This window comes from Peromyscus eremicus, chromosome 10 (assembly GCF_949786415.1).
Source record: "Peromyscus eremicus chromosome 10, PerEre_H2_v1, whole genome shotgun sequence".
Lineage (NCBI taxonomy): Eukaryota > Metazoa > Chordata > Mammalia > Rodentia > Cricetidae > Peromyscus > Peromyscus eremicus.
In genome coordinates this window covers 79,762,290-79,781,868 of record NC_081426.1, presented here as the reverse complement: position 1 = coordinate 79,781,868, position 19,579 = coordinate 79,762,290, and the positions used below count along the sequence as shown (strand labels likewise).

The window sequence follows — 19,579 nt, the reverse complement described above, 5'->3', positions numbered from 1 at the left end:
AAAGAAAATACTGCAGTTTCCGTTTTCCTAAGAACCTCCGACATCCAATTCTTGTTAGTCAGTCTCCAGTGCTTAAGTGTAGGAAGCCAGGGGGTGGGGCAGAGGGGGCACCAATCTTCCAGAGGGCAGAAGAAACTCACTAAAGAAACATGAGAAACCACGTAACAACCACCGTGCTGGGGCCGCTCCCAGTAGCACAGGAGCACGAACACCCTTGACCTGGGGCTCCAGCTGCCTGAAGCATTGCTTCAGAACACACAATATCCACCTCCTCCTTCTCAGCCTCACCATCCTCTTTGCCAAGGCTCTGGAGAGCCACGAGCTAACCAAAGGGACCAGGCAGTCCACAGCCTCCAACACAGGGGACTGTCTCTCAAGTGACATTCACAGAAGAAACCGATCACATCGTTCATCTACGAGGTTCCTTGGATGCTATCTCTAGCCCTGACTACCCTATGAAATCTCATACTAAATACCAATAACAGACTATGTATTTGTGATGCCTTCACATTATTACTTCCAAAATTATTAATGAAGCCCTGCCTTCTCACTACCAATCAAGCAGCACGCCCCTGATGTTCTTGATAAGTCAGGAGGTGAGGGAAAGAAGCACATACTGAAGTATGTTGGCAGCAGATAAAATAGAACTCTTCTTCAGTTTTAACATTAGTGAAAGAGGTTCCGGGGAGTTTTTAAATGGAAAATGCTTGTCTGTGTTTCCTGAACGAAGACTTGTCCATGACAACCATTCCCATCCCCCTCGGCTTAGACCTGTTTTCCCTACAACAATGATTATCGTTCTCTCCTTCGGCAACATCTGTTTCTCTCCCCCTGTAAGCTCCAAAAAAAGGAATAGTAGAAGGTGCTAACAATTACATTTCTATAGATCTGGCAGCTCCCTGGAATTATCTAGTAAAACATTCGTTTCTGGTGGAGAGGCAGAGCTAACACAAGCACCTACTTTAAAATAACACTGTAAAAAAAAAAAAAAAAAAAAGGTCCCAGGTAAGCCCCTGCCGACTTCAATTCTGAGGGTCCGATAAAGTTCTTAGAATTACTTCCTGTGCTGAAGCAAAATGTGGAGATTAAAGAAACTCCACTGGCAAGATTTAGTGTTAACTTTTAAAATGTTAAGATGTATGAAATATATGAAAGCCGTTATCTACAGAGCACATGGATATAAATACACACTTTCCCAGACCCAAAGGGCTCACCTTCTACTTCTTCTTCATCACACACGTGTTTAAGGAACGAAGCCCCTCTGTCCAGAACAGCTTCATCCTCCATCCTATAGTAATAGAAGAGAAAAAAAGAATGCTCAGACTTCTCCTGAAGTGAGCCACTTGAAGCAGCCCAGCTTCTGGGCAGGTTAACCTGCAAGCTGTTGTTCATGTTTGCAGGGCAGAGAGTCCCTCTTCCTCTGGTGGCTGTCACTCCTTCACGCAGCTCTTCTCATCTGGTGCTTGAGAATGTGCTGGCCCCACATAGCTTCAGTTCTAACCTTGAGAGGGCAGCCACATGGAGAGGTAATAGAAAATAATCCCAATCTTGAAGGCTGGATGGTGAGGGAGATTCTCCCTTTGGGGAGTTGCAGAAGAGAAAAACAGAGATGAAAGCAAAAGAAGAAGAAGAAGAAAAAAAAAAATACCAAGAGAGGAAGTTTGATGTGTCTGGAGTGTTCGTGATGATCGTTTGTGGAAATCCAGTTTCGGTGCTTAGCTCTTTAAACACCCACTGCACAAAATGTATACCCTCCTAGGAGCACATGCACACCCACCCACACACAGAGCGACAGGGAGTTAGGGTAATGCACAGTGGGAGCCTAGCTTGCAGCCAGCCTCTTAATACCAGCCCAGGGTTCTGTGTTGAGTGGCAAGCGTGGAGTCACATGTTGGCCTTACGGCAATCTGACATCTGAGGATTATCTAGCACCAGGGCTACAGCAGTAGGCACATATACATGCCACCCATCCATTCATTCCCACACTCCTATCACGTGTCTCTCTGTGCGCTGGATGCACTGTTAACTCTTCTCTGAAGGGCACGAAGTTCTTCATTTTGTAACCACGCTATGCTGTCCTCCTGTCTCCTTACATAATAGGATCTACTCTGCAATTTCATATGCTAAATAAGACCTCAGAATCTATCCAAGGAACGACAGCGTTTTTTTCTTTTCTTTTTTTTTTTTTTTTTTTTTTCAGTCTCCCGGTGCCAAACGTGTTTCTAGTTTACAGAATGAGTGAAGCTTTATTCCCTTACTCTCGGCTCCGTTACATTGCATTAACTTTCATATACAGAATTCCATGAACTCTATTTATAGTGGAAGCAGAAAGAAATCCTGAACTGCTCAAATGCCGCTTGTGTAGTACGGGTCTTGTAACAAAGAAGACTTTCTCGGGGACAGCTGCTCTATGTCATCCCGTATATGAGCCTTGCCAGAGAACCACATGTTCCCTCTGTATTCTAGTCATCCAGTCGTATGCTCAAGCACTGGAGATGCTGGAGTTTGTTTTCCATGTGGTCTGTATAACTTACTCTGGTGCTTCAGATATTTGCTATAGTCTAGGCAGAGGTGCACTGAATTCAGCTTTTCCCTTCCCATTTTAGGAATATAGCTCCCTTACCCAGAAGTCACCTTTGCATAAAAGGTCAGAAGCAGGAAACAGAAATCTAATTCAACCACTTAGTACTTATGCCACCTGGAGCAAAGTACTTAACTTTTTTGAGGCACAGGGACTTTTTTTTCCCCTTGTATAAAATTAGGGTAGTCATATCAGTTTCACAGTGACTCAACACAACACTGTCAACTCTGCCTTGATTGCTCTGAGATTCGAATGAGGTGCCAAGCTTAAAAGGATTCAGCATCGAACTTAGCACACAATACTTGGTTTTATAAATGCGGTTTCCTAGGCCAGTAAGGTATCTCAGCAGGTAAAGGTGCTTGCCTCCACACCTGGTGACCTGAGTTTGAACCCTAAAACCCACATGGCAGAGGGAAAGAACTGACTCCACACACACAGACACAGACAGACTGACTGACTGACTGAGGCAGAGATATATATACACACATAATAACATTCTATAATAAATAAGTTTCTTTTTTTTTTTCTTCCCTTTTTTTCCCTTTACCAGCCCTGGAGAGAGATGTCATTAAGAACTTCATTACTGGTCTTCAGCCCTGCTACCCTGACTGCGCCCCATCTCATCTAATCTCAGAGGCTAAGCAGGGGTAGGCCTGGCTAGGACTTGGATGGAAAGAAACATAGGACTGTGTGACCCTTCAAGAGTCTTCTTTTGGGGATATGAGCCTCGTGCAAGACGGCTCATCCTGACACGTCAGAATACTTCTCTGTACTCAAACTAAATGTATAAACAAGATATGGGTCAGTCAGCAGGATTATAGTGGGAATGAAATACCTTAAAGACTAAGAAGCCAAGCCATTTACCAATCTCTCTGAGCCTTGGGTTCCCAGGAAGATTAAATGATACAGCGTTACTCACGGGTTCAGCAAATATTTAATTACTGCTTGCTATATTCCCATTACTCTTCAGAGGGAGGGGAACAAATCTACAAGTAAGACAAAAAGTTCCTTTTTTAAAAAAAAAAAACCCTAACAATGAACAAGATAATGTCAGAGAGCAGCACTGAGATCTTTGCAGAGAATGATGAAGCGCCAGGGGTTGTCTAGCCTTCCAAGCGAAGGGAACAGCAAGTGACAAGGCCCTGGGGTGGGAAAGCTTAGCACCATCCAAGAACTGATGTAAGGTCTAGACAGCAAGGGGTCAGCTGTACAGATGACACTGAAGAGAACCGGGTCATGCAAGCCAGGAGAAGGGAGTCAAAATGGAAGGTATGGTCTGTTTTCCCTTTTCAAAGGATCGCTCTACCTGTGGCGTGGGAAACAGATGGTTAGGGAGCAAGAGACATTCCCAAACTAGCACAAGACCGAAGGGACCGTGTGAGAAAGAGAGTCCGTTCTGTACACTCTAAGGCTGAGATGTGCACCCTGCGCATAAAAAGTTGCTGATGGGATCACAGCCGCCTGGGCCTGGAACGAGGGACTTGCGGCTGGTACTCAAACGTGGCAAAGGTCATGCATCAAGCTGGGGCTGAGGTTATTACCAGATGCACTCATGCAGGAAGGAAGAATAGGTCCAAGGGAGGAGACCTGAAACCACCTGCTAAAACACACCAACACCCCCAAATCGGGCAGTGAGGCAAGTGTAAATGGGGTATGAGTGACATCAGGGAACTCAGGGAGAGCAGAGAACCCCACCTGAGAGAGACAGAGACAGGGAAGCAAAGTCTGGCTTTGGCAACATGGAGGAAGCGGTTGAAACAGGCCATGCTCAGTGTTGGGGGAGACAGGAACAGAGAGGATGCTCGTCTGCTCCCTCTTCTCTTTCCTACCTCCCCCCAGTGAGGAGGGGAGTAAATATTAGCTGAGTATCTACCGGGCAGCCTGCATGCTTCGAAGTGCCAGGGATACACAGTCACATCTACCTTCTTAAAGACTTCCCCTGGAGGTCAGGGAGCAGTCCAAAGTGCAAGGAGCCATTAGTTACCCAGCATTTGTACACACAGATAAGGATGACAGCTTAATGAGGATATTTTCTGAAAACTCCACTGAAGTTTTAAGAACGAAATCCCAGAGAGCTACAGTGCCTGCACGTACCCTAACTGTGCACTATTCTCTTTGGAAAAATAGAAGAGTTTGTCCCTCATCTCTTCTCAGAACTGACCCCAGGTCAGTCAGCATGCTGAATTTAACACAACTAAATGTAGACTTTGCTTTGTACGCTCTCACCCATCGGGCGGGTCCGAAAATATTTTGTTGTCTCTTGATATATTTTCTAAAGAAAACATTTAACCTCGAAATCTAAGCCTTTTCCAAAACTGCATGCCACAAGCCAAAGAAAAGGAAAAACAAGAAAGCCAGAGACGATTGGAAAGGAAGGTAGAAAAGCCAGTGCACAAGCCCTCTTGGCCAAGCTGAGAACACTGCCCAGCCCCACCGTCTGAGTAGGGAGTGGGGGTCATGATTGGTGCATTCCTTGGCTCTTTGATGCATAGTTCACATTCCCTTCAAGCCTATACATAGCAAGTCATCAGAACTTCCTTCTTTCTGATGGATCATGCAGAGCGCCTGAAAACAGACCTCCTCTCTGCAGAAAAGGGGCAAGCGAAACAAAGCAAAAACATAAAACCTGGCAGCCCTTGCTCGGCCTCAAGAGCAAGGTCATCCTGGTGAACTTGGCCCTCTCCACAGACCAAAGAGATTTCCCCGCTTTCCCCATCTTTACATGACACATATCAGCTCTTCAGTCTTATGTTCTCTTCGCAGTTGCTGGCTATTATTAGTAAGACAGAGATACCATGTAAAGTGGCTGACCCAACTATTTTCCCCTCTATAAATCAGTTGGAAGAAATTAACTCATCCAGTCCCTAATCAGGCCCCCAAACCCATCCTTAAAAATGTCCTTCGCACGTGCCCTGCACTCTTGCTGAAAATGAGGAGGAAGTGTGCTTCCACGGAGCTTCAGCATTGCGCACATCGCTAGCACGAGGCAGAATTCAGAACTGATTTGGAAGCTCCTCACCAAGCATCAGGGGGTTAAGAGTCACACCAGTCAGGGTAAAAATCCACTTTGGGTCAACACTGCCTTCCTTCCACCTGGGCTCTGATCGGAGAAGTGATACCCCTGCCATACAAGTCCAGACCCATGGTGGGGCTGTTCATAGTCTCCGTTATTCTGGGATAGCAAAATGATTTCACTGGAACACATGTCAAATGGTCTGCCAAATGGGCAGGCCTCTCACCAGCCGGTCCTAATCACTGAGCAGGCCTGTGAGGGTGACTTAAGTCCGGCACGAGAAACATTTGTGCAGAACTGTCAGCCACTGGGCCCCAAGCACCCATCCACATTCCAGCCCTCTGGAGATCCCACCCCCCCTGAGCCTGCGCCAGCTGCCAACATGCTCACCAACTAGTACTCACAGCGCCAGCAGCTGCCACTCAGCCAGTCAGCAAGTGGCAGGCCGCCAGCCCACAAGTCTCAAGAACACCGGCCTGCTAGTCCCAGTGCTGCTAAAGGTTGAAGGTCTTCGGGTGTGCTAGCCTTGAGATTCGCCTCACTTGCCCTCCTGCCTCCCTCTACCATCCTTCCCCGCCGCCGTGCCTCCCACGGTAGCAGTTCACTTGTCTCTATGGTAACAGCATCTGGTTTCGGAGTTAGAACTTCAGGCAGCACAGTTCTCTCTTAGCCTGGGGCTTCTGCCAAGGGGTGCACCAGCAAAAAGGCGGCTAGCTGCCTCAGCTGCAGCCACCTGCCTCCTCGTCACCGCAGGATGGCAACTCTGGGTGGGTCCTCGGATCGTGGCATCTGAGTGCACGGAACACACACACTGTAAGTGCAGCGTGCTAGCCACAGTGGAGAGGGGCCATGCTCGGGCTTGTCGTCAGAGTCCAAAACCAGCCCCTATCTTCCACAGCCTGAGCCAGGGTGGCCAAAGATGAGGGCCGTCGGGGACTTCTGACTGCTTCCAGAGATGGCACCAGGGAGCAGGATGACTCCAGCTGTCAACATGTCCAAACTAGAGTCTGACATCACTGGGTCAATGTGTGCACGCAGCTTCAATTTTATTAGTTAACCTTGTATGTAAATTCATTCTATTTTATCCTTGCCAGCTTGGTCTGTTTATGACATCCAACGAACCCCATCACCTCTGGCTTTACAAAAGGTTTCCTGTACACAGCAAATGTTCAACAGTGCTGTGCGCACATGCCCTAAGGCACAGGCATGTATAGGGAGTGGAAAAGTACTGAAAATGAAGGCTTTCATATTAGCCATTGCTGTTGTGGTGATTATGCTGCTGGGGACCTTTCCTTGTGGACCGAAAGGTATTTCAGGTCTCAAAGCTCAAAATTAGGCTATGCCTGCCCTTTGGCTGGTCTTAAGTCAGATGAGAGGTAGAACGTAGCACGTCACAGTTTTCTACTCAGGAACTACACAAAACGCAACGATCAACCTAGCCTCCAGAACTGTCCACTCCCACGTGCGTCCCCAAGCCGTTCCCTATCCACATCACTTCTAAGAGGTGAAGAATCACTCTTATTAGATGCTCGCTGCAGACACGACGCTTTCTTTTGAGTTTTTCTTTCTAACCAATAGCATTTCATTGGTGCTTTTGTTGCTTTGCAAAAATGTCTCGTCTGGATTTGCAACATGTACAGAAGGAACAACATCGGACTGTCAAAGAGTCACAGGTGACGAGAGAAGAGACATCTCGGCACGGCGAAGTGTGCTGCCATCTGTTGGCAGCATGTGTTCACTACAGCCGACTGCAGGCAGTTGAGAGGGAAAAGTTGAAACCCTTGTTCCCTTCAAAAGTTCACAGAGCTCCCTGAGGGCCTAGCATCCCCACAGGAAGTGAGAGAGAACAATGTGGTCATTGGCTTAACCATGCACAGTGCTGAAGCTTTAGACAGATGTATTATGGAGAGAGAGAGAGAGAGAGAGAGAGAGAGAGAGAGAGAGAGAGAGAGAGAGAGACACAACACCACAGAAAAACTGACAAGCGTGATTGATGGTAGCCCTGCCTCCCACAGATCTGCAGGCCACGAAACAGAGTAAACAGTAAACCTCCCTCCCAATTCAGGAGCTCCCTAATCAGCTTGGTCATTGACACAGGCCGAGGGCCAGGGAAATGTGGCCCCACATGAAATCAGATTTCAGGCTGAATAAAAAGTAAAACTGCGACCCAAAGCAGGATCATGCTGCACATAATTCTAGAATTGCCTTAAAAGTTCCTTTGTCCTCTTAGGCACTTATCCCAGAGATAAGTTCACACAAAGATCTGGACATGAATACTCGTGGCAGCTTTATTCATAATAGCTTAAAAAAAAAAAAAAAAAAAAAACTAGAACTGACCCAAGTGCCTTTCTATAGGTGAATGGTTAAAAGGGTTTAGCCCATCCATATCATGGAATATGGCTTAGCAGGAAGCACAGATGAGCCACTGAGTCACATGCTAAGACAATGTATCTCTAGGGGATTATGCTAAAAGTGACAGCCCCAAAAGCTACATGTTGTGTAATTCATTCATATAATCTTAAACTCTAGACATTTCAACTCAGTCAGTGATAGATTATCTATAGTAGTCAGTCCACAGGCAGCACCAATAAGTAAATGCCACAAATACGTCACACTGACACTTATATTAGTCTATGATTCTATATACATTTACTTTGGATTAATATATATTAATCTAAGATTAGATTCAAGATGGCAGACAGGTAGGGACTCAAAAGCAGGGATTTTTTTTTTTTTCAGGACACAAGGCTGGGAGTCAGCCACATGGCACCAGATCTGGTATAGCCTCTGCCCTGGTCACCTCTGACACAGAAATGACATCAGAAAAAGGGCTTCTCCTCCCCTCTCTCACCAATGTAGCAGCCAGATAGTTCACACTGCCCATCCTGAACCACCACCCAACTGGCAAGAATGAGGCTGCTGGCATTTGGTAAGGTCTTCCTAAGTTCCAGGCAAGGAGCTAAGCATCATATTATAAATGCATTGTTTCCATCTGGACACTGTCACAGTTGGTCTGACTGACATACACAACGCTGAAGATTCTAACTGAAGGATCTGAAGACCAGCAACAATACAGGGGCAGCTACTGAGGACACTCAAGTTGTTCATTATTTTAAGCAGTTTCACATTAAATTTCTTAGTCAGCACATCACATAATGGGTTTCATGATGATGTTCTCACACACAGAGATTCCTATCCTCAGCTCTTACTACCTCTCCCCCAGTGTGGTATTGACCAAGGCCTGTAAATTTACCAAGACTAAGATTCCCTATAAAATAGAAACACCAGGGGTAGAAGTAAAGATTTGAGTGAGTACACCTCTTGGCTCTCATGTTTTTTACCATTATTTTAATATGGCATAGCATGCCACTTGAACACTTCTGATAGAATTCCCTCACCTCAATACCTTATTTTCAATTAGTTCTTTGACAGCTTCATGGTCTGATCATATTCACTCCCATCTCCCCAACTCTTCCCAAATCCACCCTCTTCCTTATCACCCAACAGTTTGTCTTTTTTATTCTATCAAGGCCAATATGGGTTGACCAAATACTCTTGGATGTGTGTGGCCTTCTCCTGGAGTGGGGTTAACTAATCAGGGACAACAGTCTTAGGAATAAAAAACAAACAACAAAAAAAAAAAAAAAAAAACCAACTGACCCTCTTTCTCCCAGCATCTGACGATTGCCAGTAGCTCCTTGACTAAGCGGAAGACTTCACACCCAAACCCCAACCCCTTCTCCATGCTGGGATGTGGTCCGGCTCACGCTTACACTAGTTTTGTGCACACTGTCACACCCACTGTGAGTTCAGACATTCAGCTGCCCTGCTGTGTCCAAAAGACACTGTTTCATCCAAACCCGTCTTCCATGACAATCCCTGAGCCTTTGGCGGGGGACGGGGAGCACAGCATATATGTTCCATTTAGGGCTGAACATTCTTCAGTCTTTTAGTCTCTACACCTTGGCCAGTTGTGTGTCTCTGTGTGATTTACCGTCTACTACAAATAGAAGCTCTCTGATGAGAGTTGAGAGATTCAGTCAAGTATGGGCATAACCATACATCTTTAGGAGTTGGTTTAATACTGTGTCTATTTATCAGAGTAAGAGTAGTATGTCCTCACCTGGGATTGTCTCATTATCTAGTAATTCAGTCACGTTCCAAATACTTACTACTTGCCAAGTTCTATGACAAGCACTGTACAAAGTAAACTTGACTATCTAATTCAATCTTTCTAGAGACCCATTTTTCATATGCCCATATTATTTTTGTGTGCTCTACAGTGGATCCTTATACAAAGCCACACTGCACCATTTCTGTACATGCATGTGGTGTCCTCTGAACACATTTGTCCCTTCTTATGCCTTTCCCCCCCCCACTTTCTCTTTTCCCTTCCACATCCCTAATAGTCCCTCTTTTGCTTTCACATCCATTCTCTGCCCCTCATTCTACATATGCCCAGAAGTGGGAGCTTCTTGTCTTTGTGAGTCTGCCGGGTTTCACTTAACAAGAGCTCCACTCCATCAATATTGCTGTAACTAACGTAGTTTTGTTCTTGTTATGGCTGACTACAAGTCCACCGTGTATATGTGCCACATTTTCTTTATCCATTCATCTGTTGATAAGCACCAAGGCCGAGTCTGTAACTTGACCATTTGGAATACTGCAGCAGGAAATATGGGCACACAGGTGTCTCAGCAGTACACTGGTTTTGATGCTTAGGGGTATGTGCTCAGAAGGGATAGAGCTGTGTCAGGTAACAGTTCTATTTTTATTTTTTTAAGGAATCTCTACATTGATTTTATAGTAGTTGGCTCAGGAGATAATAACAACTGACAAATCAGATTGTATCAAATTAAAATCTTCTGTGCCTCATGAAGTGGCACACGCCTGCCAACTCAGCATCCATTTGAGAAGCTAAAAGAACAAGATCTTGAATTTAAAGCCAGCCTAGGCTACACAGTGAGATCTTGCCTCAAAACACAAATGAAATGTGTCTAAGAAGATTCTCCACACCAAAACAAAAACAATAGAGTAGATGGGAGAAAACCTTTGCACAGAGAATTTGCATCCAGCATCTATAAAGAACTCAAAAAACTTAAACACCCAAAGAACAAACAATCCAATCAACAAATAACAAATGAACTGAACAGACATTTTTCAAATGAAGCACAAATGGCTAACAAACACATGAAAAAAATTTCAATGTCATTAGCCTTTAAGGAAATCCAAATCAAAATTACTCTGACATCCCACCTCACTCCAGTCAAAGATGGAGAACGTTGGTAACTACCCTGAAGACACAGAAGGCCACTGCAGGGTCTCGACAGCAGTGATGTCCCCAAGCTAACAGCTTCCTTTACTCTCTACAGGCCTGCCACTGCACAAACATTTTCCATTATGGTGCTGCCTGGACCTACTTAGACCTTCCAGGGACCTCGTTCTTTGAGCCTAGATTACAAGCCAACGTGTGAGTCAGCCTCCTTCCACGCCATGCCAGAAGCTAGGCCACGCCACTCTCAGCAACCCACTGACACCTAAAAGAACTTTAGCCCCTGGCTGTTAGCTTGGTGTTTCTGTGCGACTCCTAACAGTGGGAGCGGGTGTGTCTCTGACTCTTTGGCCTGCTCTTGGGGACTCTTCCACCCACTGGGTTGCCTTGTCCAGTCTCGATATGAGGGCCTCTGCCTTGTCTTAATGTGTCCTGGTTTGTCCTGTTTGGTTGTTGTTCTCTTGAAGGTGTGCTTACTCTTTTCTGAGGGGCAGTGGACCTGGAGGAGAGGGGAGCTGGAGAGAGCTGGAAGGAGTGGAGAGAGGGGAAATTGTAGTCGGGATGTACTATGTAAGAGAGGAATCTATTTTCAATTAAAAGAGGAGGAGGAGGAGGAGGAGGAGGAGGAGGAGGAGGAGGAGGAGGAGGAAAGAGAAGGAGAAGGAGAAGAACTTTAGCCCAGAATTCAGCTCCAGCCCAGGGAAGGTGCTTGACATAAGGGTAATCTCTACCAGTTCATGTTAAACAGCATTGTTACCACTGTCTGCCTCATTGTCTCTACAGCACAAGACTCAGGGAGGTACCCCTAAACCCTCACCTACCTGAATTTGCCCCAGCAATGTAACACTTAGTATCTGAAGAAGCCAATGCCGACAATTAGCACATAGACAGCATGGGAATACCGTAAACTTGGTCTGTTAGTATTGCCGCCTGCGGCTGCAATCTATACCTTAAATAGTAACAGACTACTACTTCCAAGTGGGTTTCAATCGTGAGTTTTCTAGATTCATATTAAGAGAGCAGAGGGCGTGTGCAAATCACAGATTCCATTGCTAAACCTGGCTGGATTGAAAGTGGGGGTTCCCTGGACTGGCCTCCCTGTAGACGAATGGAATAAAGGGTTAGTCTGGCCCTGGTGCAAAGAAGAGTGACCCATGCTGTAGGAGAGGCTCTTCCCACCGGAAAAATAACACTCCAACATGGCCAGGAAACAAAGGACCCCTGTGAGACAAAGGCCAAACGCAAAGTGTGGGCTGAGGTCCTAATTTGCACATATTAACTTCTTTATAAAAAGTTGGAGACAATCGAAAAAGTTTGAGTATTAACTGGGTATTGGCTGTTACTAACGAACTGTTGGTGATTTTATTAGGTAGGTGTGAGAGTAAGGAGCACTGGATATTACTATTTTCCCCCATTTTATGATAGTGTGTGTGTAATATATGTACATGTGTGTGTGCCAGTATGCATACACACATACCCATGCACTAGCATACTGTGCATACACATGAGGAAGGAGGGGGGTCCTGGGTGTCTTCCTCCATGGCTCCCTTTTTTTCTCTCTGTACAAGCTCTCTCATTGAATCTGAAGCTTGCTGTTTTGGCTAGTCTGGCTGGTCAGTGAGTTCCCAAAATCCACCTGTTTCTACTCTCTAATGCCCCCCCTACACACACACACACACACACACACACACACACACACACACACACACAAACACACACGACCATGCCTGCTTTAATGTTCTTATTTCTTAGAAATGTACACAGAGATATTAATTGATGAAGCGCTGCAAACTAGGACTTGCTTTAAAATCTCCCAGGAAGAAGATGGTATGGGGAGCAGGGGAGTGAGACCAAACTGGGCACATGTGGAAGCTGAGGGGTGAACTGTGGGCACAGGTAAAACCAGGGGTGGGATGCACACAGGGGCAGGGATGGGATGTGTCCATAGACAGCCAGGAGTAGGGATGGGGTGCACACAGGGGCAGGGGTGGGTTGTACACAGATAGCTAGAGACAGGGGTGGGGTGCACACAGATAGCTGGGGCAGGGGTGGGGTGTCCATAGATGCTAGGGGCAGGAATAGGATGTCCATAGATGCTAGGGGCAGGAGTGGGGTGCACACAGGGGCAGGGGTGGGGTGCACACAGGGGCAGGGGTGGGGTGCACACAGATAGCTGGGTCAGGAATGGGATGTCCACAGATGCTAGGGGTACGGGTGGGATGTCCATAGATGCTAGGGGCAGGGGTGGGATGTCCATAGATGCTAGGAGCAGGAGTGGGATGTCCATAGATGCTAGGGGCAGGGGTGGGATGTTGTACTGCTCTCTCTTACTCCTTCATAATTCCCAGTTTGAAATTTTCCAAAATAAAATATTTTGGAAAGAAACCGCACTGCAAGAAAACATTTGATTGTAAAGACTGCTCCGTTAAACCAATATGTATATTTTAAAGGTATCTTGACTTCAAAATTTGTGTCTAAGGACACATTGCTTTGGAAAAGAGGTTCTGCTATTGTTTCCACAGCAGATGAGAACCTATGGATTACTTCTAGGCCAATATGGTTTGATCAACCAAGACCCCCTGAAAGGTCGAGACAGCCTCACAGACTACTACAGCCAAGATTTAACTATAATTCTTAATTTTCTCAGGATCCCCATGAGATTGCCAGCGACCCAAACAGCAGGAAGTAGTATGAGAAGCTATGCCCAAATTCCCAAAATATTGTTTATAAATGTTTATTTTCATTAAAAGGAGGTTGATTATAAGTGCAATCTCTTTCTAAAGAAGAAAAGGGGATATAGATATGATAGGATGAAAGGGTAGATTATTAAATCTACTTTTAAAGAGCAAGAACTTGTTTGAAATGTTTTACACTGCTATGGATTTTAGTTTATACAAATTTAAAGTTAATTTTGTTGTGCTGTATATATATTTCTACTCTTGTTTAAGGTATTATGTTTATGCAACTCATTTTTAATTGTAATGTATAATTAAGAAATACAGATTATAATTAGTCATCTATGATAATCAAACTTAGAGTCATGTTAAGTTTTCTAGGTATATATAGATATATTTCAATTAGGTAGGTAATCTTCAAACACTTCAAGAACTACAGAATATGGCATTTAAAATGTTTTAAGAACTTTGACTTCTCTAGACAATGAGACACATCTGCTCCTGGCAGCACCAATTACTTCAAAGAGGATGATGGGCATCAAAGAAACCCATTAATGGAGTTTGCTTTCTTTGTGGCAAAAAGTGCCCTTGCTCAGTTGTATAAACTGGACATATAGGACCCATAGGAAAATGACCGCTGAATTTTGCCAAAGCAAGGAGAGATGGTCATTTAGGTTCCTGGTCCACAGAGGAGACTGCCAGATATTCTATAGGACATGGGGAGAAGCAATGAGAAACACTAGGCCTGTAGACTGAAGATGGATGCCCCAACGTTGCAGAGGAATTTTGGGTGACTGTCCAGGCAGACAGCTGTCTCTCTGTCATTTCCAGAATAGTGGAAGTTGCTTACAATGCATTTCCTGTTTACTTAGGTAATAGTAGATCCTTCTGGGGTCTTCGATGGGAGTTGAAGACTAGATTGTTATAATTATAACTTCCCTTAGTTATTATAAAAGATAAATTAGATATAAAATTTAGACTCATAAAAATAGGATAGATGATAGAGTATTTTCTTTAAGTTTGCCAAATACAAATGGACTAGATATTGTAACTGTAATTCCCACTTGATAACTGTTTATTATATGTAATTTTACTATGTTAAAGTTGAAACCTTCCTTTTTGATTAGACAGAAAGGGGGAAATGCTGTGGTATGGTCTTCCTGTATGCTGTGAATATGTGTTGCTATGATGGGTTAATAAAGAAGCTGCTCTGGCCTATGGTAAGTCAGATTATAGCCAGGTGGGAAATCCAAGAGAGAAACAAAAAGAAGGCAGAAGCAGAGGACATGCCAAACTGCCCTTCAAGGAGCAACATGTTATGGGACACAGGTAAAGCCACAGAACACACGGCAACACAGAGATTAATAGTTATGGGTTGAGCTAAGTTATAAGAGCTAGCTAGCAAGAAGCCAGACCCGTAGGCCATACAGTCTGTAAATAACATGAGCCTCTGTGTGTTTACTTGGGACCAAGTGGCTGCGGGACACAAGTGGAAGAGATTCGTCCCAACCACAGGGCCTGGCAGGACCAGAGAAACTTCCGGCTACACCTTTCTCTCGCACCTCATACCCAGGCTCTGTCTATGAATACTGGATTGGCTTTGGCATGCCTAATGCTTTCCAGGTGATACCAAACAAAATGAAGTCTAGAAGGGCTGGCCAGATGGTTTAGTGGGCACAGTCACTTGGAGCCAAGCCTGATGACCTGAGTTTGAGCTTCCGGATCTACATGGTAGAAGAGAACAGAATCCTGCAAATTGACCTCTGACCTCTCAACACACACACCATGGCACGTACTGTGTATACATACACACACACACACACACACACACACACACACATCACACACATTCATATACACAAAAATAAGTAAATAAGTGTATTGAAAAATTTAAAAACCCACTTTGAACCATGATTCTTTGAAATGAAAGTCTAAGAGGCCTACGCTTCTTAGCAACAAACATCTATTATTTCACCCCCCCTCCTTTGAATTAAATTACATGGCAGCGTCAGCAAGATGGCTCAGTGGGTAAAGGCACTTGCTACACAAGCCTGACCACTTGAGTTCAATCCCTAAAATCCACATAAATGTAGATAGAGAGAACAAACTCCTCAAAGCGTTCCTCTGACCTCCACACACATGCTATGGCACCTACACGGCAGCATGTGTGTGGTGCGTGTGTGTGCACACACACACAACAACAAATGAACAAATAAATAAACAAATAAAAATACATGGAAAAAACGCAACAGAGTATGCAAATATTTGCAGTGCCAAACCCTGAAGCACAAATAAACCTAACCGTGCTCACCAGACTAAACTGCAAACCAGTGTGCGAGCCGCTCCCCATCACTGTAAATATCACTCTGTACTTCAACACGCAAGAGTATAAAGGACTGCAAGGCAACCCATCGGGGTTCTGACAGACCAACCAAGCATAGTTTGTATGAAAGCTGAACCTGTGAAAGTCAGAACCGGCTACACAAGTCCATGGTGGCTTTGGCAAAAACCAAGAGGATGTTCTCAGTGACACCAGAGTCCCTTCTTGCCGAGCACAGGAAACTGATTTTTTTTCCCCCTGGAGGAATATTATGACAAGTGTTGGTTAGGCTCCAAAGTCAACTCATGAAATCCTACTCACTGCAACAGTGGCCAAACTATAGTAATAATAGTAAAAACGACAAACTAAACACTGTATGTGAATTATTTAAACCTCACCACCAGTCCATGAAGCCAGTACTATTATTGCTTCCTCTCACAGACTGAAATCTGAAACTTAAGGATGGGAGCAAGCTGTCAAAAATCACACAGCTGCTAAGTGAGGAGCACCTACCGCGGCCAAGATCACTAATAAAAGCATGGTGCTAATACTATTGTTTGGGGTACAGATTTGTGTGGGTTTATATTAAAGTAGAGCCCTAAGCACCCCTCCGACATCGCTTTCTAGGGGAGAAACACATTTTGGGTTTCAAGCAACTAATAAGTACATTGTGATAGCATTCCAAAATTAAGTTGGGAGCAGCATACATTGGGTCAGAAGAGCTCCCAAATAATGGGACCTACTGGATAAAAACCAGCATTGCCTCTAATAAACACTCCAAAACAAAATGAACCATAATCCACTGAGGAAACCTACTCTAAGAAGGGATTACATACACAGACCATCCAAGGTAGCCATTTACACTAACTTTTCTTTTTATCTCAAATATCATTATCTGGGTGGGCACAGTCATCGAAAAACCAGAGTAAAATCTCCCTTGGGTCTTCAAGGGCTCTTCAGCACTATGACTTTGCCTTTCTGGAGTGTTGGGACGCACGGTGAACTATAACCGAGTTGAATCCATTTCACAAGCCACGACAATGGAAAAAACTGTTTCTTCATGTTAGTATCAGAGGAGAACGCCCTTTCCCAAGAACAGTCTCAGAGGCAGTTAAGATTACTTTCCCTCCAATCTCCACTTGCTTGAACTCTCACACGCCTGCCAGCTCCTACCTGCAGCCCAGCTGCCCAGGATCAAGAGTCTCAGTGGAGACTAGCCTGCACTCACAGTTCCCGAAAGCCCCAGCTCGGCTCATCTGAAGGCCGCTCACACCAAATGGGGGTGCTCTGCCCATTCCTCTTAAACTTGCACGATCTTTTCTGTTTGGAGTGATCTTCGGCAGGCCGGTATATAATAAGCACCCACTCACAAAGCTATATAAATGCCACTTTGTTAGCAGCCAGATCAATTATTGCTTCATTATAACTATTGATTTGCAGTATTTTGATGCGAGGGTTGACATCCCATTCATTAGCAGAATTTCCCTGTTATTCAGTCTCAATAAGAATCAAACCACTTGAAAAAGAAAACGCAATGTCTTGGCAAACCTAAAATGGCATTTCTTTGTCCGATTCTGGCAACCCCCTCCCCTTTCCCTACCAACATCTTTGTCTTACCTTTTTTTTTTTTATTTCTTTTTAAATGAATAGTAAAGAATAGTTACAAAATGAATATAACTCAACTCAGTACCTCTCCGGGCCTGAAAAAAAGAAATGAGTTTAGAATAACTTGCACCTTTTGGTAAGAGAGAAGCCATGAGATGAGATGTAAAAGTAGACTGAATGGTGGGTGCTTGGGACAGAGCTGGTAGGTAGCCCTAGTGTACAGCAAAGTCCTTGCCTTGTCCCAGACAGGCCCAAGTGCAGGAAGGTCATGTCACTAAACTGGAAGCAGGAAGACTGAAACCCACTGTCTGGCCGGAGCACTCAGGCCGTGCTAACCCCACAGCAGAGGATGAAAGAAATAACTACAGTTTTTCCAGTGTTGTCCCCAAGCACTCCTCTAAAGGTGGCAGCCAGCGATACGGGACGAGAGAAGCTTCTTCTAAATGTTATGTACCAAACGGGGCACCAAGCAAAGAAACCACCAAGCTGCATACCTCTTGATACAGCAGAGGCCAGATTTCTCAACACACTGATAATACTCAGAGGACTGACTGGGAACATGGCTGAGGACTGGCCACAACCCAGCAGGGTATTTTTGAAAGGTGGTTACCCTGAGAAACACACACTGCTTGTACAATGTTTATGGCGTGACTGGAAGAAAAAAAAAACTTGAAAATGATCCCACATGCCAATTTTTTTACAATCAGAATATAAAAAAATTAAAGATAAATAGCAGAGGATGGATCCATGAAAAGAAGAAGGAATGTATCCCAGGGTCTTCATGAACTTATCTTCAGCAATAACTAATTCTCTGAAACTCGTGACTGCCTAAAATAGAAGTGAAAAGCTGGGGAGATGAGAAATAACATTTTATATTGTGTAGTAAAAACAACTGACTCTGAATAAGCCAGGAAACTGTCCATAACCATCAATGTGTGTGCACACTGGGCTTTAATTGGCTGGCGCATTTGAGTACATCACTTAAGAGCTTCACAATGACCCCCAGCCATGTAGTGTTTCTATCCCCTACTTCACCCAGGAGGAAATCCAGTCCCAGGGCCAGACACAAATGGCCCATGGATAGGATCTGACAGGAGAGATGGAAACTTATACTCATATATTACTCTAAAAACAAGCTTATGTGCCAGATACCCAAGAGCCTGGCCCAGGGCTCACTGGATGCTGCTGCCCTTAGAAACTGGGGAAGAAACCAAAAGGTGAAGCACCTCTGAGAGATCAGACCCAGAGAGGTTGTGATCAAGCATCACCTCCTGGGGTCCCAGACCCATGGAGCTGACACAGGTGAGCCTGAGAGCAGGGATAAGATTAGTTTACATGGGTGTTATTATGACAATGAGGGGTTTTGGAAAGTGTCACCACCTGTACCTCAGGCAGGACCAGAATGCAAAGTTCCTAGTAATGCAAAAGAGCAGTCAGAAGCAAATTGATGAACTCATGGGAGGAAAAGAAAGGAACACACGGGCCCATCTGTGATGTTTTAGTGTGTCCAGTACAATCTCTGAAACAGAGGACAGACAGACACGGGGCTAAGTGACTTCCAGAATTCTATGACACCGTGGTGGTAGTATAGGCACAATGCTGAGGACACTCACAATTCCACATTATCTGTTTACTTTCTTCACATGTGTTGACAGATAAGAAGGAAGGTATCACGCTGAGTCTAGGTTAGAGGTCACACAAGGCAAACAAAAGGTCCTAAGAACATTAGGAAATCACACAGAAGCAGAAACAGAAGCCAAGCTCCCAGCACGGAACCTACTTCCCTGGATAAAGCTGCTACTGTGTGATGCTGTGTAAAGCTGCGGATGCTGACACTTCACAGCCAGCACTAGGGATAAGTGACAGGTGCCTGAGGTACTCATCCCCTCCTTCCTACGTGCTAACAGACAGGGCCAGCCACAGCCAGAGCCCCAGGCCCTTGACCTCCAGCCACAAAAAATTCGGACTATTTATCCAGTATGCTTTACAAACATTATCACTTCGTGAGCACTGTATGATGTGAAAGATTTAGAAAAAATAAATAAATCCATCTATCATTTCACCAACTTTCCTGGTCAGGAAATGCTAACAGCCTAGGAAATCTGCAGCATAA

At 44.8% G+C, this 19,579-nt stretch overlaps 1 protein-coding gene across 1 annotated transcript in view; it reads right to left on the bottom strand.

Annotated features, from left to right (window-relative positions):
* The window catches only part of Slc4a4 (solute carrier family 4 member 4), a 291,869-nt gene extending 290,582 nt beyond the window's left edge, over positions 1-1,287 (bottom strand). Inside the window, exon 1 of the mRNA XM_059274644.1 lies at positions 1,215-1,287. Within this exon, the coding sequence (XP_059130627.1) occupies positions 1,215-1,287 (73 nt within the window). The remainder of the gene's footprint in view (positions 1-1,214) is intronic.
* Positions 1,288-19,579: the final 18,292 nt, after the last annotated feature.